This window comes from Podarcis bocagei (assembly GCF_964188305.1).
Source record: "Podarcis bocagei genome assembly, chromosome: 8".
NCBI classification, from domain to species: domain Eukaryota; kingdom Metazoa; phylum Chordata; class Lepidosauria; order Squamata; family Lacertidae; genus Podarcis; species Podarcis bocagei.
The window spans coordinates 3,110,081-3,137,488 of record NC_138133.1 but is presented as its reverse complement, the minus strand read 5'-3'; the positions used below and the strand labels follow the sequence as shown (position 1 = coordinate 3,137,488).

General features: G+C 42.1%; 1 protein-coding gene across 5 annotated transcripts in view; it reads left to right on the top strand.

Annotated features, from left to right (window-relative positions):
* Nucleotides 1-27,408, top strand: part of CFAP61 (cilia and flagella associated protein 61) — a 130,674-nt gene that overhangs the window by 33,186 nt on the left and 70,080 nt on the right. For all 5 annotated transcript variants that reach the window (XM_081205956.1, XM_081205957.1, XM_081205954.1 and 2 more), the window contains 7 exons: nucleotides 6-205; nucleotides 1,176-1,215; nucleotides 4,275-4,414; nucleotides 7,849-7,975; nucleotides 8,287-8,364; nucleotides 10,166-10,372; nucleotides 13,030-13,164. In XM_081205956.1, the coding sequence (XP_081062082.1) occupies nucleotides 6-205; nucleotides 1,176-1,215; nucleotides 4,275-4,414; nucleotides 7,849-7,975; nucleotides 8,287-8,364; nucleotides 10,166-10,372; nucleotides 13,030-13,164 (927 nt within the window). The remainder of the gene's footprint in view (nucleotides 1-5; nucleotides 206-1,175; nucleotides 1,216-4,274; nucleotides 4,415-7,848; nucleotides 7,976-8,286; nucleotides 8,365-10,165; nucleotides 10,373-13,029; nucleotides 13,165-27,408) is intronic.

Genomic DNA, 27,408 nt, shown 5'->3' with positions numbered 1-27,408 from the left:
TGTAGAGAGAGGGAGGACTTGCTAGAGTTTCATTAGAACGGGCAGAAACCAGCAGTTTAGAAATCAGCAGAAGCAAGGATTTGAAAACCTCCAAGACACCATCCATTCTGACTGTGGAGACAGAGCCTTTTCGTCCTACATATAAAGGAGAAGTGAATGCTTTTTGTATACAGCTCTTTTGTATTGATGAGAAACATGAAACAAGGCAAGTACCGTAAATAATCTAGATATTTGATTTTAAATGGGGAAAAATGAGAGTACAGTCATACCTCAGGTTGCAAAAGTGATCTGTGCGGGAGGCACGTTCGCAACATGCAGCATTCGCAACCCGCAGCACCGGGTTACTTCCGGGTTCCAGCGCTTCTGCGCGTACGCAAGCTTCGAAACCCAGAAGTAACCTGTTCCGGTACTTCCGGGTTCAGCGCAGACCGCAACCCGCAGCGTTCACAACCCGAGGTATGACTGTATATTTTATATTTTTGTTTTCTTTAGTGTTTAGTGACTTTTATTTATTTAAAATGTATAAGATTAAACTTCCCAATCAGTCAAACCAACCAACAAAAACCATGGTGTTTTAAATGGAATCCCAACCCGTAATCCGGCAGCTGCATTTTGAACCAGTTGAAGTTTCCAGGTCATCTTCAAGGTTGAGGTTGAGATTGAGGTTGCCACCAGCCTGTCAGCACTTGGGTCGTCACTGAGGCAGAGGGAGCCGTTCTCTTCCTTGCCTGCCCCTATCCATGGTCCTGTTCAAAGCACTAATAGCTATGAGGCGGTTCCTTCAGCCTTCTCTTCAGGTGTTCTGTCCCCTCCCAATGCCTATGTCTCTCCCTCAGCATCTCCGTTGATCTCTGCATGCTGAGAGAGCAGGCGTGCCCTCCTGCCTTAATTTCTTCCTGCAAATGCTCATAGAGGTGGTCTGTTTGGTCACTGTGAGAACAGAATGAAGGGCTAGGTGGGCAGTGCTCTTATGTTTTCAGAATTGGGATCATGGCCAGCAGCACAACCTCACTCCAACTTGAATAAGGCTTATCATCATCTTGATGTATTGTTTTGTGTAGTTAAAGCTGCACAGGTTGGAGAATGCTTTCTAGAGTAGGTAGGAGTATTATAAAATAAATACTGCACAGTGGAAAAGTCAAGATTTTTGTAAAATTATTTGTTTTTATTTGCAGGTCATTAGATTTCATGAATTTTGTTTTCAACCTTTTCCCAGTAAGTATGTACATTTTCAAAGCCTTTGCTTTGCAATTTATGAATGAAAGCAGTTTACCAGACATTGTATTTGCTTGTATTGAGCCAACTTCCTTCTAGGGGAGCAGAGAAATGGCAGGATGATTTTAAGGACTATTGCAAGGATTTGCTAGTGCACAAGTCAGAGGGATTGCAGTGCAAACCAGCAGAGAATAAACGATATCGATCCTAGGATAATGGGTTTCAGACAGAGCCAAGGGGGTTAAAATGACATTTCCTCCTTCTCTTCCTACCCAGCTTAGCTTCCAGGCATCCAGCTACTAAACCTCAAGGGAAATTTTTCTGGTCTCCAGCCCTTAAACCCGAACACCCATTTCCATTTCCTAAAATTTCTTTTGTGACTGCTATCTCCTAGGAGACCAGAGAATGTCTCTTATTACCTAAAGTATGCCTGTACATACCTGAATGTGCAGAGTCTGATACAGAGGCATTTTTGTGCATGCAAGAATTCCAAGCTTCTGTGGGGGGCTGCTATATTTATTTTTAAATATATGTTCCACTTTCCCCCCCCACCCAATGCAACCAACAAAAATCCATAAATGCAATCAATTTTCATTTACAATATCACAGCTCTCATGCTTGTAGAATAAAAATGGAAAATATACAAGTGGAGCAGGGTAACAGTTTAATAGTTGAGGGTGAATAGTTTCAATGTTTTCTGGCTCCCTTCAGCTACTTGCCCTTCCATATTTTAAAGCACAATACAAGGAGCATGTGGCTCTGGCTCCATCCAGCTGGACAGCACGTCCTCAATGCCCTCTTATACTCCTGTCTCCAGAGTCCTGCCAAAATCAAACACTGCAAAATAAGCCAAGTCAGTTCCCCTGGGGAGGTGAGACTTACTACACTTGAGGTTCACTTGGATTTTGGTGCTTACAGAGACAACAGCAGGACTTGAGGAGCTTTCCAAGGTCATGCAGGTGCTTTAGATTCCTGTCAGATTTCCTCTATAAGCCTCAGGCTCTCACAGGGCTGTTGGAAACCTTTAGACTCCCAACTCTCATCAGCCCCAGCCAGCATGGCCAGTGGTCAGGGATGATGAGAATTGTAGTCCAGCAATATTTAGAGCAGGAATGGGGAATCTTTTTCAGCTTGGCAGGCCAAATCCTTATTTCCCCCATCACTGGCAGACCACTGAAACATGGATGGGGCTGCTCACCTACATCACCAAGGCATCAGGTAACAATTTTTTTCTTCCCCCATGTTTTTCCAATTTCCCCAGGCCATGCTGCAAAGGAGAATCCAAGCAAGGGGGTTCGTTGATATTGCCTCCAAGCTCTGCTTTCAGCACAGATTGGCTAGACTCCAGAGTTCCCAGTTGGAAACTCCTGAGTGTAGCCAAACCCAGTGGGGCTTGAAGTCATTGCCAATCAGCCTCACAGGCCAGAGGTTCCCACCCCACTCATCTAGAGAGCCACAGGTTCACCACCACTTTTTAAAATCATCTTTTCTCATTTCCTAATAAAATAAATGGAAGTCATATTATCAATTTTTAAAAACAAAACCAGATTCAACATTGTGTAACGGAAATAAAGAATGTAACTTGGATGCTTCCTGCTTCCACATTTTGAATATACCATAGAATTCCAGACACAAGATTAGTGGCAATACAATATGCCTGAATGGCTTGGTGCCCAAATAGTTAGATAAAATACAGAAACACTAACAGCAGAAAACCTCTGTGGCTAGTTACATATTCAGTTACAGATTCTGTGTTCAAGAACAGGTCATAATTGTGGAAAGTGAAAATGAAAAGTATGTAGAAAGTATCTCTATTTACTGTGGACTGAAATATTTATTTTCAAATTCAGCCTTTTCCAAATGGACAGTTTTTTACTATTTCATAAAATGCCTGGTAATTACTAAGGACTATATGTATTACAAAATATTATATTTGTATAAATACACTTAATCTCTGTGGAAAACATGTTCTCATCAGCCTAATGTAATAATAAATAATAATATGTTTTTATTTATACCCTGTCCTTCCCGGTTCAGGAAAACCAGGCTCAAGGTGGCTAACAACACATTTAAAACACTTAATTGATGCTACAAAAAAAAGCATAAAATACGGTATAAAGCGTACATAACAATAAAATCAAAAATCAATTTAGGGGGGAAATCCATCCAATAAATATTAGATGATCACCAGGGCTAGCTGGCTAAATCAGTCCCACTTGGGCCAGCGAGGAGACCAGGGGAGAACCAGCTGTGGGATCCCAGGGCGGGCAATCTTCACAAAAAGGGGAGGGTGAGGGAAGGGAAGGGAAGGAAGGGGAATAAAAGATCAGGCCAGGTTCAGATTGAAAGCCAGGCGGAATAGTTCTGTCTTACAGGCCCTGCGGAAGGAAGTTAAATCCTGCAGGGCCCTGGTCTCATTGGACAGAGCATTCCACCAGGTCAGAGCCATCACTGAGAGGGCCCTGGCCCTGGTAGAGGATAATGTAGTATAATGTTCTCCCGAGCAAGCCCCATTGAAATGAATAGGAATTGTGCAAGAGCACAGCCAAGAGCACCATGCATTTTAGTGGGGTTTGCCCGGGAGAATTTCACAGTGAATTGAGCTCTGTAGAGAATAAGGGATTAAGCAGACATTTCATTCCATTTCACTTTTAATTTATATACTGCCTTTCTATATTACGATACACAAGGCGGTTATGGAACTGTGACTGCTTTCCCGCAGTTACTATTACACTTCTTGTGATTTTATGAAAATGAGGTGAATATATAAATTACATTGAGTTCTTTTTTCATGCATTATGGCTTGGATCCAGAGAACTGCTTGTGCAGCAGGATTCCTCCTGCTACCCCTCCCCACGGCAGTTTCCTGCAGCACATCCCATCCCATTCTGGAGGGTCCTTCAAGAGCCTGAGCAAAAAGGAGGAGTTGCAACTCTGCTTCTTTTGATCCCATTCTATATGTTGCATATAATATTGTCTTTCCCTATGTGTATTTCCTTAAACAGCTTACATTTTTTCCCCAGTTTTTGTGGCCTAGTGTAGTCTATTATTTCTTTCAGGACAAAGACTTCTGCATTATCTCGGTTCCACATATGGTGCCTGAATTTTATCTGATCCAGAATTTTGTCCGGGTTATACCCTTTAGCAGCTGCACACTGGATCAAGAGCTCTATGTGTTTCACCGTTCAGGATTACTCAAGTTAGTGGCACATTTTGCTACTACAGAAGATTTTGTGGTATTGCTTGTATATGAGTTGTTGTCACACCATTTTATTTTTACTCCATCAGTTTATTTCTTTTTATAGTCTTTGCTAATCAGTTGCTTTGTTTGTGGGAAACAAATTATCTATAAAAAGTTCTATTGCTAGAACTATACAGACGTATAATTTAAAAAGTTCTATTGCTAGAACTATACAGACGTATAATTTAAAGGGGTTTCTTAAAGGATTTTAATAGTTATTCTGTGGCAAAAGAGTTGGGTACTTTAAGCAAGATAAGCATTTACCGGTAAATGAAAAGACAAAAGTGAAAGCATTATAGGCAACAGTTGGATTGGATATAAAGAACTAGACCACCTAGTTCGTGTATAAAGATACCGTTTTTTTCGCCCTATAGGACGCACTTTTCCCCCTCCAAAAATGAAGGGGAAATGTGTGTGCGTCCTATGGGGCGAATGCAGGCTTCAGGAAGCTATCCCCCCAGCCCAGCAAGCTCCCAGAGCGATGCCGAAGGTGCACGCACCTTCGCCAGCGCTCTCCGACTCGTTCTGGGGGCTGTGGTCGGGGGAAGCTCCGGCATCCCCCGCCCGCAGCCTCGCAAGCTCCGAGAGCGATGGCGAACGTGCGCGCACCTTCGCCATCGCTCTCCGACCCGCTCTGGGGGCGGGGTGTGGGGGAAGCTCGGGCTTCCCCAACCCCCACCCCCCAACAGCTCCGGGAGCGATGGCGAAGGTGCGCTCACCTTCGCCAGCGCTCTCCGACCTGCTCGGGGGGCAGGGGAAGCTCGGGCTTCCCCCACCCCCAGCCCCACAAGCTCCGGGAGCGATGGCGAAGGTGCGCTCACCTTCGCTCTCGGACCCTTTCTGGGGGCTGGGGGTGGGGGAAGCTCAGGCTTCCCCCGCCCCAGCCCCGTGCCGGGGGGGGAATAATTTTTTTCCCCTTTGTTCCCCCCCCAAAAAAATCTAGGTGTGTCCTATAGGGCGAAAAATATGGTGCCCAAGTTAAATAGTATAGTTTCTGGATAAGATGTGAATGTGAGCTGAAAACTAACCAGTAATGGAAAAATTCTGAGTAACATAAAAGCCAGTGTCAAGCCCTTAATAATTCCTTCCTGATGAGGAAGTAAAACAAAGATCAATGTGATGTTTTTGTACAGTGAGGTTTTAAAAGACATATGAATAAAAAGTGAGTTGCTGAAAATGGATGAAAAGCAAAGCCCACTGAAGGAAGCCTAGAGAGACAGAGAGAGGACTTGTGAAAGTGCAAAGTCAGAGAGATAAAAGGAATGGCTCTAAACGAAATACTGATTAGCAAAGCTTTTGACAAGGAAAAGTCCTCACACAGAATTTAGAGGATGGCAAATTCAACTCTAGGCCTGCTACTTAACAAGAAGGCATGAAAAATATTACATAACAGGGTGTAGGCTGAAATGCTTAATGGATAAAGGTAAAGGTACCTCTGCCCGTACGGGCCAGTCTTGCCAGACTCTAGGGTTGTGCGCTCATCTCACTCTATAGGCCGGGAGCCAGCGCTGTCCACAGACACTTCCGGGTCACGTGGCCAGCGTGACGAAGCTGCTCTGGCGAGCCAGCACAGCACACGGAAACGCCGTTTACCTTCCCGCTGGTAAGCGGTCCCTATTTATCTACTTGCACCCGAGGGTGCTTTCGAACTGCTGGGTTGGCAGGCGCTGGGACCGAACAACGGAAGCGCACCCCGCCGCGGGCGATTCGAACCGCCGACCATACGATCCGCAAGTCCTAGGCACTGAGGTTTTACCCACAGCGCCACCCGCGTCCCCGCTTAATGGATACTTCTCTTCAATTTTGACAGCAAATCATCATAATAATTTCATATGAATTCGGCTTCTAGAATGAGTTGATTCCTTACTGAGGGCAAAATAAACATAAAGAGGCTAAATATATCTCTTCTCTTAGTCTTTCATTCTCATACTGGGCCAGCTTTTTATGTAGATACCAATTTTTCAGGTATTGTTCTACCCATTTTCAGCTGCTTATTACTAACTGCATGTACAGAAACTCCCTGTATTTTGTGAATATATACTGGGGAGGTAGAAGTAGTCAGTGTTTGACATCCAGAAAAATAGGAGGAACGTATCAAAAGATGTCATAAAATGTATCCTGTACTATATTAATAATAGATAAGCAACCAATTCTGATTTATAAAAATTTCCCATGTTTCAAACTTACTGCTCTTTCCAACTCAGCAGTGTTTCTCACATACAACCTCTACTCTGTGGAAAGTTTGCAAAAGGAAAATAGCATTGAAAAATAGTAGCAACCTCAAAATATGCTCAATAACTTTCCCACAGTAGTTCTTTTATGGTGCTGTTTTGATGTTTTTGTGGACTAGTAGAGTTCTTGCCTCTTTAGGCAAGGAAACAACCGCAGACATAATGATGCATGTACTACTGGTTTTTTCTTATTATTTTGCCAAACATTCTATCTGTGTTAACCTCTGATGGCTCAGTCATTTGATGGGCAAGGATCAACAAGTGGTAAAATGAATGTGTGCCAACTCAGTCTAGATGACTCCCTGGTATATAAATAATAATGGAGTCTACAGAATGTGCTCTGCTGCTTGTCAATGAAAGGTTAGTGGTTTATCCAGACATAAGCAGGTACCTAGGAGTATACCTACTACAAATCTTTGAGCACTAGATTTTAGGGAAATATGATTTGTAATAAGTACAGTTGATCAAAATATGCAATTTTATTTAGCTACTTTTTGCTGTTCTTGAATGGAGCAGCCAAGCATCCATCAGCTCAGCCAGTGGTATGCTCTCTTTGGGTGAGATGGCCACGTGGTACTTGTAAGAGTGGGTGAATATTTAACAAAGTTATTGGACGTTGTGCTGATCTGGAAGGATTTTTGAATTGGAGGCTCCATCTTTGAACACTGATATCTAATATGCGCATTTTAGAATCAAGTAGTGGTTATGTTTCATGAGAGAAACATAACAGTTACATTTAAAATGGAAAGTATTAATCCAGAATTGGTTCATAATGCTTGGCATGTTCACAAATACCCAGTACTTTTCAGAGCAAGTGGAGAGATGCTCAGACATTCATACACCAAAATTCAGCTCCCAGAATTCTTTGAGAGAAGCCATGCCAGTTACTGATCTCAAATTGATGTATGTTTGTTTATATGTACACTGTGAGGTGTAAGAATATTGAATCTAACTTCAGCTTTTTGTCTAGTAGAGAAGCAACTCAAACCAGCATTAAAGGGTTTTAAGTGACTTGATGTCACTGCAGTGTGATAATGCAGTATCAAAACCAAAATTTTCCTGGTGATAGTCACATTTGGGTATTTAAGCCTGGAATCTGAGACAATTTGTAGATGCCATTGTTTGCTGCATATACAGGATTTGGGTTTATTTCTCTAACAGGTCCTTTATTGTAAGACCAGCAAGAACCAGTGATGTCGCCGGTGTTGAATTACTAATCCAAACTTTGAAACTGAACAAAAGTATATTGGATGACCTAAATGGCTACATATTGGCACGAAGAGATCCAGTAAGTTGTTACACTGCATTATATTGCTTCTGTTTGAACTTTATTGTGAGAGTGCTCAAATAGGAATCTACTCATTTGTGTATGCTAAACTGGCAGTCTTCAAAATTGCTGCTATACTAAACCAGTGTACAGAAGACACCTTTCTGGTGCAAAAAGTAAAATGCCCTTTGGGCCTTTTATATTATTATAATCCATGTCAGAGTGTACTGTGTGGGAGGGGAGCTAAGATGAGATGGGTGTTTAAATAAAGAACATTAATTAAAGTATTAGAGCAGAAGAATGTACACCAAATCTTTTGCTTTGTTTTTCAGGATGGAACACCAATTCAAGCATTTGTAGCAGAAGTTTTGCATCAAATTGTTGGAATATCAGTTATTAGAAATGAAACGGTATATATTCTTATATGCAGATTTTTTCCTTTTTGATGGAAGGATTTAGAACACTAAATTAATGTTAAATGTTCTCAAAGTCATGAATGTTTTTATTCAGATAAACATTTTGAACATTCGCTTCCTTCCACAGCTAATGTGTGATGTGTGAATAATGTTTGAACAATCCTTAAAGGAGAAAAGAAAAACAGGATTGCTGGAGGAGAAAATTTTGTATATCCCAGCAATATACAGTTTTTCTCATCCACAATCTTGTTCTTCTTTAAAACAAAACAAGGCAATAAATTCAGAATAATATTTACCATACAAATGCAATTTGTATGTTTTTGTCTCTTTTTTTCTTGAAAAACAGAGATTCAAGGTGATTTATTCTGTCTTTAAACAGAAGAAATAGTTTTGAAATGAATTATTATTATTTGCTCCCCTTTGCTATTTTACAAAGATAAGGAATTTTTATAAAGGCAGGCAGGATCCATCTAAGAAACTGAGTGACCTTGCCAGCAATTCCTTGTTAAAGTTCTCATTTTAATATGGGAGAAAACCATATGACTTTAACTCTGGATGATATGGAATGCAATATCTTTAAAGGTATATTAATTGCTTCCAACAGTTAGGGGTTTCCTGTAATTTGGTAATGAGGATCAATCCACAGTTTCTAGTACCGTATTTTTCGCCCTATAGGATGCACCGGCCCATAGGACGCACCTAGATTTTTTTTGGGGGGGAAATAAAGGGAAAAAAATTATCCCCCCCCCCCGGCGCGGGGCTGGGGAAGCTCGGGCGTTGTCAGCTTTGGCATCGCTCTGGGAGCTTGCGGGGCTGGAGGAGGGGAAAGCGGAGCTTCCCCCTCCCCCAGCCCCCAGAACGGGACCCAGAGCCATGTGGAAGCTGCGTGCAGCTTTGGCATCGCTCTGGGAGCTTGCGGGGCTGGAGGAGGGGAAAGCCCTCCGCCAGCCTTCTCCCGCTGACCCCCGAGTTTGCGGGGCTGGCAACGGGGAGGAGCAGGCTTCTCCCCCCGCCAGCCTTCTAGCCAAGTCGGGGGACAGTGCGAAAGGTGCGCTGCGCCTCTCCCGCTGTCCCCCGAGTTTGCGGGGCTGGCGACGGGGAGGAGCAGGCTTCTCCCCCCCGCCAGCCTTCTAGCCAAGTCAGGGGACAGTGCGAAAGGCGCGCTGCACCTCTCCCGCTTTCCCCCGAGTTTGCGGGGCTGGCGACGGGGCTCTCCTGAAGCCTGGAGAGCGAGAGGGGTCAGTGCGCACCGACCCCTCTCGCTCTCCAGGCTTCAGCGAAAGCCTGCATTCGCCCCATAGGACGCACACACATTTCCCCTTCATTTTTGGAGGGGAAAAAGTGTGTCCTATAGGGCGAAAAATGCGTTAAGCCAATTACTTGACTTTTTAAATATAGTTGTAAATAAAAGCAATACTATGTTGTTTTTTAAATAAAAAACCCCACCTATACCAATATGCTTAATTTTTAATAGTTGTCCATATGGTCTTGGTTTTAGGTCACAAAACAGCCAGACATTTTAAATATAGTGTGCAAATAAATGCAATACTGTTTTTAAAAGCTACTGTTTCATTTTTAAAAGCTACCTATATGGTCTCATTTTACAGTACAATCAACTGGGAAATGATCTGCACAAATCCCACTGACATGGAACTTGTGCAGGAGAGTTACTTCCTTGGTGGTAGTGATCTCTCTTTCTTGAAAGAAAAACGAATACAAATATTTGCATTATAGCTGTTCCAAAACAGAAGCACAGCTCTTTCCTTAATCAGTATATTGAATTCGTGTTTTCCAGGATATAGAATATATTCGCTCACACTACAACATTGAAGACTTTATTTATTTCAGTCATCACCAGCAGGAAGAGCATGGTCACCTTTACCATTTTGCACTGAATCCAGTCTTTCATCACTATGCAAAACATTTTATGAAGGAGATGCTTCGACTAGCCTACAAATCTTGTCTCTATTACCCTATTTATCCTCAGCCTGAAGATGGCAAGGTAAACTATAATCATTTAGTCAAGAAGTAGATTGATTTTATATATGTAAATGTTGCTGATTGGTTTTTAATTTTATTTATTCTTTCCCTTGGGTGTATGTAGAATTTGCCAACAAAAATGTACACCTACGTGTAACAATTGGAAACCATTTCTAACTTACATAGTTAGAAATAAATACAACCAATAGAGATACCCAGAGCTCACACAGAAGGATATATTATGATAATTAATTACTAATTATTAATATTATATGTATTGTGTATAGTCGCATCTGTTTGTCTTTTAAAATCCACAGAAGTGTGCTTTCTATGTAGAATCCTAGAATTAGAAGAGAGTCAGTTGGTTGTCTCAACTTATTTCCATCAGCAAGAGCTACGTTGTGAACTTTCTTGAAAACCTCCAGGAAAGAAGATTCTTCATGCAGTTCCTTTTTAAATAGTTAATTCTAGGGCCCAACCTTACTTTTATCCAATGGGCTTCTGGGTCACATTCCTTTTAGTGTGCATAGGACAAGCTTTTTGTTTAGGATACTTCATTTCAAAATGGCTCAATAGTAAAGCCTAAAAAAGAATAAATAGCTTTTTCTACATTGTTTTCATTATTGATATTTACTTGCTTAAAATAATGGTATCGACTGGGTTACGATGAGGTTACCTGAGGAATTCAGCTTGCTTTAGCTAGAGCTGTAGTCACATTGATAGCCATTTTAGAGAAATTCCCTATAAAATAAGGGTGCAAACCTGCCACCTACACATCATGCTTTATTTTTAAACCTTTACATCCAAGTTCCCATACTTGGACATAAATTTGAGGGATAAAAATATAAGGATCTCAGATTTCAGTATGTTCTGCACACACTATACCTTTTAACACACATTCTTTCCCTCAAAGAATTCTGGGTACTGTAGTTTACCCTTCACAGAGTTACAATTCCCAACAACCCTTAACAGACTATAGTGCCCAGAATTCTTTGGAGGGGGGGAAGTGCTTTAAAGGAATAGTGTGGATGCAGCCTTACTCCCTCATCTCATACTGAACAGTTGAATGCTCAGCTCTTGACAGAGGACTCTCAAAGGACTTCCTTCAAATACATGACCCCGCACCCTCTCTCATCTTGATATTCATTAGCATTAGGAACCAAAAGGTCATAAGCTTTGGTAGGTCAGCCTCAAATGTTTGAAGATGGACTGATTTTGAACAAGGGCTCAAGAAAATGTCCTTTGTACAAAAAAGACAGTGTAAACTCTGAAGGAATGGGCCTCGATCCAAAGAAATACCTCTGCACATGCTCCCCATGCTCCATTGCCTCTTTTAAGCTCTGGAAAATGACTCCCCTAGTCCCTGGAAGCACCTTTTCAAGGGATGCCAGGAGAAGGGAGAGCAGGACAAGTCTCAGTGCATACATGGAATGTTGCACATGGCTCTTTGGATCACAGTTACCGAGTGCTCTTGCTGTTCGTAGCCCTTTTTAAGATCTCAATTTCAGATGAGCAAGTTACATTTTATGACCTGAAATATTACCGTTACCCTTATTCAGCCATTCAAGCCCTCACACAATTAGAAATACATGAGGCATGAGTAGGATCATGCTTGCAGGCCCCATCCCCTCTCTTGCATCCCTGTTGCCTGGCTCTGCCGCCATCTACATAGCAGAGAAAAAGATCTGAATTGGGCAGCCTGTTGATTTGGAACCCTGGTCACATGGGGGAAGCTTTTGCATGTAGAGAAGACTCCTTGCTTCAGAACCTTGTCTGATGTGTGTGTGTGTGCAGCCCGAGAAGTTGGCCCTCCTTTCCCCTTGCGTAATTCTAATTGTATATGGGATTGATTGATTGATTGATTGATTGATTGATTGAATGCCTGAATATAACTACCGTATATGCAGCTGAAATGGGGGTATACCGTATATGCAGCTGAAAAGAAGCATTAGAAATACTTGGTTCTCTTCTACACTGAAGAAAATTAAGTTTTTTAATGGGATGTCATTTCTGTTTAAACAGCAGGTTCCAGACTTTTTTGGGGGGGGACTTTTTTGTTTTTTGCATTTCCTGTTGCTCCCCAACTGTTGTTTAAATGCAGATTATTTACCTAAACTTGCAGTAAGGTAAATGTATTTTTAATCATTTCCTGTATTTATGGAAGGATGGAGATATTTCCTTCACGTTTATGCTACTTCATTAACGTTTATATTTGAATGAAATACAACGTTTGTATTTGAATGAAAATGACTTTTTACTTCATGTGCATTTTCTATGTGCATGCTTAACTTCTCCTTTGCCAAACAACCAGAGGTGAACAGTAAGCATGTAACGTCCTTAATGAGCATGGATGAAGATGATTCATGATTGCACTGAAGGAATATATTCCTGTGGGGAAACTACTTGTGCTACAAAATCCCATAAACCAAACCACTTGTTTATCTGTCGTTCCCACTGAGATAGTAATATAATTACTCTCATAATTATCTTCATTAGTGTCAGGAATTAGCTGCAATCCATTCCTCTGCTCTGAGAGTGTTTATTTATTTTTTGGTGATATTTCTTCTGGATTTAATCAAGAGGATAAAGGATTCTTAAATTCACAAAGCACCGCTACAGACATCTGTGATGCACTTTTATGACATTATCTGCGCTAAAATATAGCTTGTTGTCCTTCAGTTCCAGAATCCCTGTGCCCATTCCCTGACATCTGCCCTTCATTACATGGTTCCCGTGCGACCAAGACGACAGATTGTCTATCCTCTGGAAAAACTTGGCATAAATGCTCCAGCAAAAGAGGTCTCTAAGGATCAGGTGGGTAACAGAAGCAGCAGTAAGCAAAAGGCATAGCTCCAACTAAATGTAGGATTTGGCAGATGGGATGACATTACTGTCTTAATGTTGGTGTGCTGCTTCTTAATTATCTTGAACCTGATGCTCATGCCCTTACTTTGTCGTGCTCTGCTATCTTTTTTTAGCATGTATTTCAAACAAAGAATTGCAACTAGCAGCCTTTAAATTATTCAGAATGTTGATAATAATAATTTAAGTATTTAAAATGGTCAGATTCACAGAATGGATATTTTATCAGACTATTTTATTCTGCAGTTTGATCCTTCCCAGAAAAACAAAGTCATGGGCTTGTAATTCCTTCTATAGCTTCCCCCTCGTCAAAAAGGCCATTTGCACTAGTGAAAAAAGCAGTATCTGACTGTGGTCATAAAAAGAGCTCTGCTGAACCATAGCAGCAAAGTTTCATCTAGCCCAGCTTTGTTTCCTTTCAGTGGCCAAAAACAGATGCCTCTTGGAGCCCACAACCTCTCTCGCTGTCAGCTCCCAGCAACTCAATGCTTTACCACCTCTGAGTTTGCTGTATAGCCATCTATTTATTTATTTATTTATTTATTTATTTAGCTATGTTATCTGCAGTCAGCACTTTAAATAAAAATATACCAATGCTGATTTTGAAAGAAGAGAAAATTCATGTTGAAAATTATGGCAAATAGCTGGCCTATCCTCCATGAATTTGTCTAATCCCTTTTTAATCATGTCCCCAGCCCCAACAAGGGAGACGTGGTGTGCGCACTGAGGATGGTGTTGGATGCAGTAGGTGTGCCATCTGTTGCTGTGCATGTAGATCATTAAATCAGAGTCTCTTCATGTGGCTGTTGGACATGGGGGATTTTGTGCCCCCACAGTTGCCCCTTGCACATCTAAGCATGGAAACCTATTCCTGCACACAGATTCACCTTTCTCTGGTTGGGGGACATAAAATGGATCCACATTTACAACTGCATTCAGCAATATTCTTTACATTTTTCTCAGTGTATTTTTTAGTTTCTTAGCTGTTTATTTATATTTCATAAAATCATGTACACTGCTTGATTGTAAAAAAACAAATGCACACAAAGCAGTTTACAGAAATAGTGTACTGATGCTAATTGGACATGCAGAATTTTTTAAAACAAGGAAAATGGATTGTGTATCTGTTCATTCCCATGTTTAAGTAACAAAGGAAGAAATATGCCAAGATACCTCTTCTTTGTCGGTGCTAAGTCATGCAAATCACCTAGAAAAAGATACATAAAGGTTTTTGTATTGGTTTTATGATGAATGTTACTTTTCTGACACAAAGAACTTATAGCACAGTTCAAATTTTCCATTTCACATTTGCTTAATAGATTTTTGGCTTCACAAATCTCAAGTAGCTAGAATGTTTCAAACTGTGCCTCAACCGTATAGATTGTGGTTTTGAATTCCCCCCATATTTCTAGGAACTTTTTCTCTACTTCTTTACTTTCTGCTACTATTCTATGATGAAATCTCCTCTGTACTTCTATTTTCTAATTCCATTCCTTCCTCCTTCTTTGGAGGTCTTTAAGCAGAGGCTTGACAACCATATGTCAGGAGTGCTCTGATGGTGTTTCCTGCTTGGCAAGGGGTTGGACTCGATGGCCCTTGTGGTCTCTTCCAACTCTATGATTCTATGATTCTATTCTATGATTCTTTCTGTCCCAATCTTTTAGTAATCCTCAGAACCATTACATTTTACATTTTTCTAGCACAATTTCACCCTGCTTTTCTTGTGCTTGCTGTCTCATTTATGAAGAATCCTTTAGTTTAAAACAACTTTTATATACACACATCTCTTTCATTGTCTATAGAACTATATATCTATATTAATATATAGTTTTCTCTATATATATTTATTGTTAAAATAATTCCTGGTTTCCATTTTCTCAAGACCCTCTTTTCTGATTAGTTCATGCTCTTCAAAATAGGAATCTGTTGTTTGTTTATCTTGGTATTGGACTAAAACCTAATTAAATACTAACATATTTATGCCTTGATTCCATCCTCCACACATATATATTGTTCTATCGGCTCTTCTGATCCCTTCCACATTCCCTTCTCATGTCCCTTTTCTGCTTCTTCCCAGCATGCCTTCCTTTAATTCCTGGAATTTTCATATTAGAATTTCTCAGTGACATTTCCCCACCAAATTCCCCTACCAGCCATCTCATTGCTGTCCAGATCTTCTGTCCTAGCTGCATCCATAGGCGCCGAGTCCATGGGGCCTGAGGGGGCCCGAGCCCCCTCAAAAATTCATTTGGGGGGGCTCTGCCCCCCCAATAATCTCGGGCGCCCCTCCAGCAGAGCGCCACCGCCGCCCCTCCCCCAGCCCAAAATGCACAGGGTCGGGCTGCATGCCTCCTGCCCTCCCTCCCGAGCAAAAGCTCCACCCAATTTCCTTCGGAGCTGATTAATAGGCGCAGCATGCTCTCCCCTATTCGCTCACGAGGAGGCGGCGCCACTTTATCTGCATATTCATGAGCTTATTATTATTCATGAGCTTTTGCGGGCTCCCCCCCAATATTTTTTATAAGTCGGCGCCCCTGGCTGCATCCCATATGCCCTCTCCTATCTCTGTTCACTTGTCTCCTGTGTACTGTCTTATATCTTGGTTGTTCCCGTCACCGGCTTGTCCTCAGTTGACATAAGGAAAAAGTGTTTCTATGTGATTTCACCAATGCGTCTTGGAACGTAACCCCTGTGTAAATGGGGGGGGGTTGCCTGTATGGGGGGGAAATGTCCTAAATTAGTCCTTTGTTCTACCATGCGCAATTCTCTGCCTGTGAAAAGTGACACTATAGGAAAGTTGCAGGAGCACTAAAGCTACATAAAGAAGCAAATAATAAACTCATCTCTTTCTGGCCTCTCACAGCCTCTAACATTTAAGGTGTATTGGACCCCAGACGTCTCAGGGCACATGAGGCCAATACCTTGCTGAAACAAAGGATGCCTGGGTCTGGTCATTGCATTGATGGGAGACTGCCTGGGAACCAAGGGCAGTCCTATCAGCATATGGGTTTCTACTTGCACAATGGGAGGAACCCCTAGACCAGATTTAGGAAATGTGCCAGGGGAGGAGAGGAGGAAATACTCAGTTGCACAAGCAGAAAACCTTGCGCTGACGGAATGTTCACATAGGGCTACTTTGGATTCAAACATACATGTATGTCCCTTTAGGCTCCATGATGGAAGAAAGCCTTGTGCATGCTACACTAAGTTGCTGTTGTTTGAGATTGATAATTATAGTGTGAAAAAAATACTTTCTTTGGATTGTATCCAACTAAGTTACACTCAGAATAGACTGTTTGTTTGTTTAATTATGTATTCATTTATTAAATTTGTATTCCACCCTATACCTCCGGGTAAGGTGTGACCGACAGGGCCACCTATCCAAGGAAATCCAAATCCACCAGGGGGTCAGGCAAGGGTGTGTCCTTGCGCCTACTCTATTTAACTTCTATATCAACTTGTTAGTAGGAAATATGGAGAAAGAAAATGCCCACCCCACCCCCCAAATTGGCTGGTACGCCCCTCCCGGTCCTTTTATATGCGGATGACACAGTTTTAATTTCTTTTTCTTGCGTTGGATTAAGAAAACTTTTGAGATCTTTTACTAAATACTGCAGCATCGAACAACTAACAATTAACTACAACAAATCCAAAGTCATGGTGTTCTCTAAAAAAAGGAGGAGGCACAAATGGAGATTAGACTCAATAGAACAGGTACCAACCTTTAAATACCTGGGTTTAACCTTCCAGGAAAGGGGCTCCTGGCGCTTTCAGATTAATAATACTATTGCAAATGCAGAAAGATCTACCAAAGCGTTAATAAGATTCTTCTATGGGAAAGGGGGCCAACACATACCGGCAGACTCCCAGGTCTTTGCTGCCAAAATACTACCACAATTGTTATATGGATCCCAGATCTGCAGCTTTAAAAACCTTACTCTCCTAGAGGCATTCCAAACTAAGTTTTCCCGCTGCCTGCTGGGGATCCCTTCTTGCATATCCAACATAGCGGTCTGTTTGGAGGTTGGGCAAATTCCTATCAGTACTCGGATATGGATATTGAAGATTCATTACAGTGGTGCCCCGCAAGACTAAATTAATTCATTCCGCAAGTTTTGTCGTCTAGCGAATTTTTCGTCTTGCGAATCACGAAATCCCATAGGAATGCATTGAAAATCAATTAATGCGTTCCTATGGTCAAAAAAAGTCCAAACAAAGCCAAATTTGGTACAACAACAGTTTATTAACTGCTCTTTAAAGTCACACATACTGTAAAGAGCAGTTCAAAAATTGAAGGAAAAATAAATTAACTTTATAAACATGACAGAAAAACATTTAAAAATCAACAAAGTGTACAGTACATTTTCTAAGACTCTGGGGGACCACTCGAAGAAGGCTCCTCTTCCACTCTTTGCTTCTTGCTCAAGAACCTGTCCATAGTCTGCTGCTTCATCCGCCTTTTCAGCACCTCCCTGAAAGGCGACATGACCCTCGTATCAAAAATGTTCCCAACGTCATGTGCCACGTGCTTCTCAGGGTGGTGCTGCTCTGCAAAAGTCTGCACCTCCTTCCACTTCAGGCAAATGTCCCTCAGTTTTTCGGAGGACAGCCGTTCCTCAGTTGCTTCCTCCTCTTCCAGTGAGGCCTGCTCCTGCGCAGCCTCTGCCTGCAGTTCGACCAGCTCCACGGTCGTCAGCTCGTCGTCGTGCTCCTCCACCAGCTCGCAGACGTCCTCCTCTGTGACCTCCAGGCCCATGGTCCTTCCCAAGGCAACAATGTCCTGCACCACTGTTGACTCTGGTGCATCAGAGTCACTTGGTGCCACACAGTCCGGCCACAGGCTGCGCCAAGCGCAATTCAAATTTCTCTGGCTGATCCCATTCCAGGCCGTGGTGATCATCTTCAAGCAGGTGACGATGTCAAAGTGGTCCTTCCAGAATTCCCGCAGGGTGATGGTGGTGCAGTCAGTCACCTCGAAGCATCACCTGAAAAGCTCCTTGGTGTAGAGTTTTTTGAAATTGGCGATGACCTGCTGATCCATCGGCTGGAGCAGTGGTGTGGTGTTAGGCGGCAGGAACATGATGTTGATGAAGCTGAACTCCTCCAACAAGTCCACCTCAAGGCCTTTAGGATGGGCAGGAGCATTGTCCATCAGAAGCAAAGCCTTCAGCGGCAGGTCGTTGTCCAGCAGGTACTGCTTGACAGCAGGGCCAAAAGCAAGATTGACCCAGTCCACAAACAGCACACGTGTGACCCAAGCCTTGCTGTTGGATCGCCACATGACACTCAGCCGCTCCTTGTCGATCTTGTGTCTCTTGAAGGCCCGTGGGTTCTCTGAGTAGTACACCAGCAAGGGCTTGATCTTCAGGTCGCCGCTTGCGTTGGCACAGAAGAGCAGGGTCAGACGGTCCTTCATGGGCTTGTGGCCAGGCAACTTGGCCTCCTCCTGTGTGATGAAAGTCCTTTTGGGCATCCTCTTCCAAAACAGCCCGGTCTCGTCGCAGTTGAAGACCTGCTGTGGAACGTAGCCCTCCGTCTTCACAACCTCCAGGAACTCCGCTGCAAAGTCTTCAGCCGCAGAAACATCAGAACTGGCAACCTCTCCATGCCAGAAAAAAACACACAAGCTTCCAGATTCTTGCAAACCCCCCCCCCAACTGTTCCCCCAGCCACCCAGCACACAGAAATTCAAATCCAGAATTTTTTTTGAAAAAACTGCAGAGTGCACCAATGGTCACAAAAAATCATAAAAATGCAGAAAAAAACACACAAGCTTCCAGATTCTTGCAAACCCCTCCCCAACACCAAGTCCTTGAATTCCAAACACCCCAACCCAAAATCCAAAACCCCCCAAAAAAGTTTTAAAAACTTAACTTACCAAATGGCTGCAAAAGAAGTTCTGGAAAAGCTTCAAAAATCACCAAAGTCTTTAAAAACCTCAAAAAAGGCTACTATGTACACTGCGTTCTATGAGTTGCTCCTCGAAGTCAAGTCGCAACTGTATTAACAGTGTTAAGAAAAAGGAAACAAACTTGCAAGACGTTTTCGTCTTGCGAAGCAAGCCCATAGGGAAATTCGTCTTGCGAGGCAACTCGAAAACGGAAAAACCTTTCGTCTAGCGAGTTTTTTGTCTTGCGAGGCATTCGTCTTGCGAGGTACCACTGTATTGGCTAAAGCTTATTTTCTTCCCGGTTGGGCTGGCACCTTTAACCTTATTAGATACCTACCAATCCAAATGGAAAGCTACACTGCTGGAAAAGCTTAAAGGCTTGGGGATCCCACAGCAGACCCTGATAGCGACAGGCTTCGAGAAAGCTAGGACTACAATTCGCCAGCGTATCTGGGACGTAGAATTACAATGCCACATGAGCGAAATGATCAAACACCCAGCAATAAGGGACCATGGGAGAGGTTTCTCTCCAGCTAATTATCTGTCAGGTCTTCAGGTACCCAAATACAGACGGTCTTTTACCCTTGCCAGATTCAACGTTCTCCCTTCTGCCTTACTTCAGGGCAGATTTGAGGGTAAACCATACACAGCACGGGTCTGCCCTTGTGGCTCGTTGGAAGTTGAAACTGCTCCACACGTACTATTACGTTGCCGTCTTTATGAGGATATACGTTTGACTTTTATTACACCTGTTTTGCAAAAGTCCAGGAAAGTATCGGAACTCCATAGTTTAAAACTACTGGTAGAGGACAAGAATCCCAAGACTACATTAAATGGAGCCAAATTCTGTGTGTCTGCAGTCAATCGCAGGAAGCAAGTGGTAGTCCATAATGACCAAACCCCTAAATGTTAACTACGGGGAGCACGCTAATAATTAATTTTAATTTTTATATTTAAATCCTTGTTATATTCATATTGTCCTTTGTATTTCTGATTTTTTTTATTTTTTTATGATCTGCGATATTGTGTGTGTTGCGGCTGGTCTGTGACCGTATTAATAAATTCATTCATTCACCCACCCTATACCTGTAGATCTCAGGGCAGATCACATTATATAAAAAAAGAAAATGCATAATAACAACAAAAACAAAGTCAACCCAATAACCCCCCTTTCCACAATACATTTTAAAAGGGCACTGGATGTCAGTCAGCCAAAGACCTGGTTGAAGAGGAACTTTTTGTGTGTATAAGGTGTGAAGGCGCCAGCCAAACCTCCCTGCAGAAAAGGCCACTCCTCATGTTGGCACCCTCTGGACCTTTCATGAGAAGGGCCTCAGAAGATGATCTCGGGGTCCAGGGGAGGTTCATATGGAGAGAGGCTAGAATTAATGAAGCTAAATTATTCATGGAAATTATTTTCAGTGGTTCTACTCTGAGTAGGACTAACATTGGATACAACCCTTTGGTAATAAGTCTGCTTTTAAATCATCTATCTGCTGTGCTTACTGTTTAGGATTGCCACCAATATTTCTGTATGTGTGTTGCTCAATTTTCTTTGGATTTTTCTTCCTGACAAAGCTAACTTGATTTATATATTGTACAAGTGTTTTTGTTTTGTCAATAACTTTACAAAATCTGTTCTATTGGAATGCTAGTCTGCAACTATTAATATTTCCATTTTACTCCAGAAAAGAAAAGAATAAATATTTAGAGCAATGTATTTTCGCATTACAGTCAGCTAGTTATTCAATTAGTAATGGTTTCTTCATTTGTCGGGACACTGCCAAGGATGCCAAGGAAGGGGAAATTGATCATGTGGTTTAGAAGAGAATAAAGGTCACAGGAAATTCCACAGATATAGGGATACCAATGGGCTCTTCAATAAGCCATAATAGTTAGAGGTGTTTCACAGGGAGAACAGATTCTTCAGTGAGAGTATCCCTTTTGCACCAAGGGGGAAATGTGGTTTAAACAGAATATCTTTTGACAGTATTATTATCCCATGTGAATAATTAGCTTGAGATTAGCTAATTTTTAATAATTGTATTTTAAACATTTATTTTCAACTTACTTTCTCACCATCTGGAAGCAGTCTGCTATCCATCTGTCTTTTTAAATTATGAATATGACCATGAAATAGGTGCTATAATTAACAGTAATAACTTTTCCATGATGCAGAATAAAAATGTAATATGTTTATTTGATTACTTCTTGATTCTGACCATCCATTGTTCATGTTTTATTGTATCTTTATTGCACTCTGTTAAGTTTTATTATGTACTTCAAGATTGTTGTTTCTCCTGCTGCTGCGAACGCAAAAAGGCTGCAGAATCTCTTGTTATTGTTGAAAGATTTCTCGGCTTGGTAATGGTTTATGAAATACAGGTTTGCATTTCCTAATCCAAAGACAGGTAGAATATTGATCCCAGTCCACTGATCAACTGCAGCCTGGATAATGGCGTACTGGTGACCATTGTGTGATGAAAGCTGCTGTTGCACAAGCATGATTAGCTTATGCGTTTTCAGTCTGGCAATCCAGACCTCACAGGACTCCATATTAGCAGCTCTGCTGCCCATGCAAAGCCTGAGGCTCCCACTATGAACCTGTTTGCCTGTTGCTGCTTATCCTGTTGGCTGTACAATTGATCTTTTCAGGAGTCTGTATAGTTCCCCCAAATGAAGATTGTTTGGAGCTCAAACTTAACTGCTTAACTCTTCCCAGGAATTTGCTACAGTTTGAGTCCAGGGGTCTGTCAGCCAATTCTGTGGGGCACCAGAATATTTGGCTGTGGAATTGGGATGTAGACCCAGATTCACAGGCCAGGCTAGTCAGCACTCCGTTTTGGACGTGGTATTAGTAGAGTCCTGAGATAAGAAAAAGTTGCTTCCCATCGCTGAGAAAGATAAGCACAAGTCTAAAGCCCTGCAGTTCTTTCAGAACTAATCAGAACCACTTTTTGCTCCCGTGTGAAAGTTTCAAGGCATGTTAGAACTGAAAGAGCACTCATCGGGGCACGCAGGACCTTAGTCACAAAAGTCTCCATATTCAGCCTGACACCAAACTTGCCCTGGTGTATGGGTCTGTTGGGGGCAGATTACTGCACTTTGCCCACATGTGGAAGAGCAGGTGGACAAGTGGGTTTTGGACACAACGTTGGCTAGATATTCTCTAGAGTTCACTTGTTTGCCAATGCATAGCAATCCCACAAACCAAAAGTCTTTTCAGAAGGCAACTTAACGTTTGTTATGCATCAGAGCCATAGAGTCAGTAGTGCCAAAATTGGCAACAAGGGCAGTTAGTTTTCAAGAAAATGAAGTGGAAATTGGGTCGTTTTCAGATCAGCTGAAAATAATATAGAAATCCAAAGGAGCTGAATGGGACTTACTCCCTGATACATGTGTTTTTGAATCTAGCCTTTTAGTAAAGCATCAATCTATGATATTGTAGATGAGATCATGTAAAACTAAGTATGGTTCAACAGTACAGCTTTAACTTAGCAAGGTAGAGAGTGATTTTCCAAGAAGTAACTGTTGCTCAAGATTCTGTTGTACGTGAGTAACAAATTGCTAATGATTTGTGTAAAACATGCATGGATGAAAACCCATTATTTATTCTACCATCACTTGTTCCATGTAGTTGATGATTTTATAGCACTAGCAGTCATGCAAACACATTTGTTTTGAGCTGATGGGTGATCATAAATTTTCTCACTGTAAATGTCAGCAGGTTTGTGTATTGCTGCCATTACATCTTGTCTGGAAGCCTGAGCATTATGCAATTATGAGGAGGCAGCAGATGGCATCATTAACAAGAATGCTCTGAATGTTTACCACTTATGTGCATGTGTGAAATTAAAAGTAAGGTGACCTATCTTCACTTTGAAAGCATGATGTCAGTAGTATACAGGTGTTAATGTTGTTTTCCATAAACTGGAATATTCATTCTGGCCTGCAAAGCTGGTTCTTTCTTCATTAACCTTTAGCACAAATCTTACGGGTTGATATCCTGCTGAGTGTGATGAGAGCTGTTTGGAAAGGCGAGATAAATATTATTCTTCAAATACTAATACTCAGCAATGCCCCCAAAGCGAGATGCACATTTCTGTTTATATCCCATTGTTGCTATTCAGTTGTGCTGTGATTATTAATTTAAGTATAAAATCTGGATGCTTAATTATATGGCACACCAAGACAGAATTTCAAAACTTATTCTATAGCAGTTCTGAAAGTAGGGAAACATATTTTTGTGTATTTCTGTTGTCTTATGTGCATTCACAGAAAAGACAGTACGCTCATCCACACTGTTGTTTAATATGAATAGTACGTTTCCTGTACTTCCATAATGTTCTCCTCCAGATCACTGTCATCCCACACTTCCTTCTCCCTCAGTCCAGATTTTCTCATACTAGGAATACTCTGAAAAGGAGAAAGTACAGTATGAGAAAATCTGGATTGAGGGAGGGGAAAGTGTGAGAGGGCAGTGATTTGGAGAATATAATATGGACAACAGAGAAATAATGAAGGTACGAGAAGCTTACCATCCACATAAAACATGACCCCGCTATCAGTGGGGTTCTGTGATTTAATCCTACTTTGAAAGTATGGAAGTGGAGCTGTGTTAGAGAAATTATAGGCCTGGGGTATTGTAGGCAAGATATTGTGATAGAACCAGAGGCTGGTCTTGACAAGCCAGGCAGCCTGCTGAGTTTTGGCACATTAAATCTCAGCAAGTGTTTTCTGGGACCCAGCTGCGAGTGTTTCACAGAGGTGCAGCAGGAACTTTCCTGGGTTAGACTCAGAACAGAAGCTCTTTCAAAATTAAATGCATATCAAATGGAAATGTCTGACATTTGAAGTCACATTATTAAGGGCTCAGAGCATCAAAGTGTTAGATTGAATTTAAGTATGTAACAACATTAGCTATACTGAAGTAGATTCGAACATGCCTTTTGAGGAGCAAAATAGTGTTTTGTTTTAATTTTTTTTATAACAGTAAACATTGAATATTGTATTGGAATGCGTGTGATTGTGCAAACTGAATTAAAATTTGTGACCCTGCATGCAAAATCACATTTTACCAGTTTTCTGCATGAAAGTATCAGGCGCCTATCAAAAATAATATTTCATGCAGAGTTTTTGAAGTAAAGGGGAAAAGTTCTTAAAACATGTTTTTAAAACACAGCAGTGTTCTTAAAGCATTGCATGTAATGAGTGTAGTTCTGGGCCTGGGTGCGTCACTGCTGTCTCAGTGAGGAGGTGCACAGGTGTCTGGAGGCCTCTTGAGGATCAGCATGGACTTGAACTTGGTGGAGCAACACAGAGTGTGGAGGCTCATCTCTTTTTCAAAAATATAAAACAAAATCACCCTTGGCCACTTTGTAAGTTGAAGGTAAGAGACGGGCAGCCCATGCCCAGCAGACAAACAGTAGAGAAAGGACCTTTCCCCATTTCTAATCTTAAAAAACAGCCACATTTTGTATAGGTTGTCAGATGCTCTGAAAGTAGTGCACAGATAACCTCAATAAGTTTTCAAGAAGGGTTGGGGAAAGGGAAGGGTCTCTTCCTCACAGCCTGAAGGGGATGAATGAGTCTCTTTTTCTTTCTGATGAGTGAAAGAAGGGGGCCTTGTATTCCCACTGCTTACCAGTATGGGGTGTTAGGGGAGGGATAGTACCTCTAGTGGGAGACACCTTGTACTCCTTCTGGGACAGTTTGTCTACCTTTGGTCCCCAGCCTGCACTCCACTCTCACCTGTGGTTCCTAGAAGCTGTTAGCATGTGAAAGCAGCCTCACCCGGGAAACAGCTTCAACTGGCTGGCTAAACCAGGTGAGGGTAGCCAATGGGTCTCAAATCCTCTGTGAGTTAGGGCCACTCCCTGCATGTGAAGACAGGCTCTGGCAGATTGAGCAGACAAGGCCAACAGTGGGTCTAGAAGGCTGTTTCTGCACATGCTGTAGAGGGAAGTGAGGGGCAGATGGGGCTTATCAACCTGGGAAGCTAGCCCATCTAGGAGAAGGAAAACTCTGATCCTAAACCTTCCCTGCCTTGCAGGATATCGTCAGGTGATGAAAAAGCTAAATCCGGAGTGGAGTCCCTAAGGCAGTTGGATGGTGTCATGTACGCCTCCTTCTGGCAACTCCTGCAGCCAAGCTGGTGCCAAACATATTGCTCTGCTTTCCTTTGGAGCACATAGAATCATAGAATAGAATCATAGAATCATAGAGTTGGAAGAGACCACAAGGGCCATCGAGTCCAACCCCCTGCCAAGCAGGAAACACCATCAGAGCACTCCTGACATATGGTTGTCAAGCCTCTGCTTAAAGACCTCCAAAGAAGGAGACTCCACCACACTCCTTGGCAGCAAATTCCACTGTCAAACAGCTCTTACTGTCAGGAAGTTCTTCCTAATGTTTAGGTGGAATCTTCTTTCTTGTAGTTTGGATCCATTGCTCCGTGTCCGCTTCTCTGGAGCAGCAGAAAACAACCTTTTTCCCTCCTCGATGTGACATCCTTTTATATATTTGAACATGGCTATCATATCACCCCTTAACCTCCTCTTCTCCAGGCTAAACATGCCCAGCTCCCTTAGCCGTTCCTCATAAGGCATCGTTTCCAGGCCTTTGACCATTTTGGTTGCCCTCCTCTGGACACGTTCCAGTTTGTCAGTGTCCTTCTTGAATTGTGGTGCCCAGAACTGGACACAGTACTCCAGGTGAGGTCTGACCAGAGCAGAATACAGTGGCACTATTACTTCCCTTGATCTAGATGCTATACTCCTATTGATGCGGCCCAGAATTGCATTGGCTTTTTTAGCTGCCGCGTCACACTGTTGGCTCATGTCAAGTTTGTGGTCAACCAAGACTCCTAGATCCTTTTCACATGTACTGCTCTCAAGCCAGGTGTCCCCCATCTTGTATTTGTGCCTCTCATTTTTTTTTTGCCCAAGTGCAAACATCAGTGAGGCCAAGAGAAGGGTCTTGTCATCTGGGCAGCCCAGGACTTTCATATACACTGCCCAGTCTTGCACCCCAGGGAGGTCACTTCAGTGTTGTTAACGCAGCAGCTTGACTTCACCCCCAGAGGTGCAGTCGATTGTCTTTAAAGACAGGTGGATGTCATCAAGAAGTGGTGATGCCTCCTTTGCTGCCATTGGCTTAGCTGCTCTTACAACAAAGTGTCACTGAGCAGGCAAGTGCTTCTTCAAGGTAGTAGCAGCTTCAGAAGGCAGGGTATAAATAAAAAGAAAGAGTAGAGAGGTGTGGAGGATACAGCAGACCAAGAGAACAGGAATGGAGATATTGAGGAGGTCAAGGGTCCAAGGAAAGAAATGGCAGAGGAAACAGACATGAGATGAGTCTCCTCCTGTAGAGAAAGGCAGGGCAAAATTATCAGATGAGTAAGAGTAATAAAAATGCTAGGAGACTGGCAGAAGTGGGGTAGATTAGAGTAGCCCAGAGGAATTAGAATGAACAAGAAAATGGAAAGTGGGAGATGAAGAAGGAAACTGTAGATGGGCAGTTATCAATGGAGGGTTGAAAAAAGTGTAAAGAAGTGTTATATGTAGGATAGGCAATTTCTGTTTTTGTCTGAGGTATAGCAATACAATTCTGCTCCCCAGTATGACAATCCAGAGGGAGTGTAAAGTGACTCAATCGTGGTTTCCATGGTTACTGCATAGCTTGCTAACTGACCTCCTGCTGCCATCTTGAAGCCAACTGGCCTGAAGCAACACAGACTTGAAAAGGGTTCCTGCTATATTTCATCACCTAGCAGACTTCATCTTCTGTTCGTTTATTGGATGTGTGTATGCATCAGTACTGTCTTGGGGAAGCCATGTTCCATATAGTAGGATGCTCAGAGACAACACACTCAGAGTGACTACATTAGTAGTGTATTCAGTGATCCATTCTTGTACATCAGACTAACTTGCAGCCAGCAATTGTGTCAACGATCCATTGTATCACAGAGTCTGAACAAGGGGAATACAACAGTTTTTGTTGATTTATTCTTTCTTGCACCTCTAATTTGTTCTTCTTTTAAAAGAGAATGAAATAGAAGATACCTTAACAGCATTTTTCAGGAAGATTCACTGTTGTAGAAGCTCAGAATGGGTGTTATAGAACTGGAATTAGCAGGTGGTTGGTTATTTGTATGGCAAGCTGTTCTACATTAAATGCCTTACCAAAAGTTTTTTTTTTAAAGGTATTTAAGCCACAAATAAATATTTATAGTTTGATAGCAATGTATGTACACCGATCATGGATTTGGCTTCATAAATGTATGGCAAGAGGATCACAAATAATAT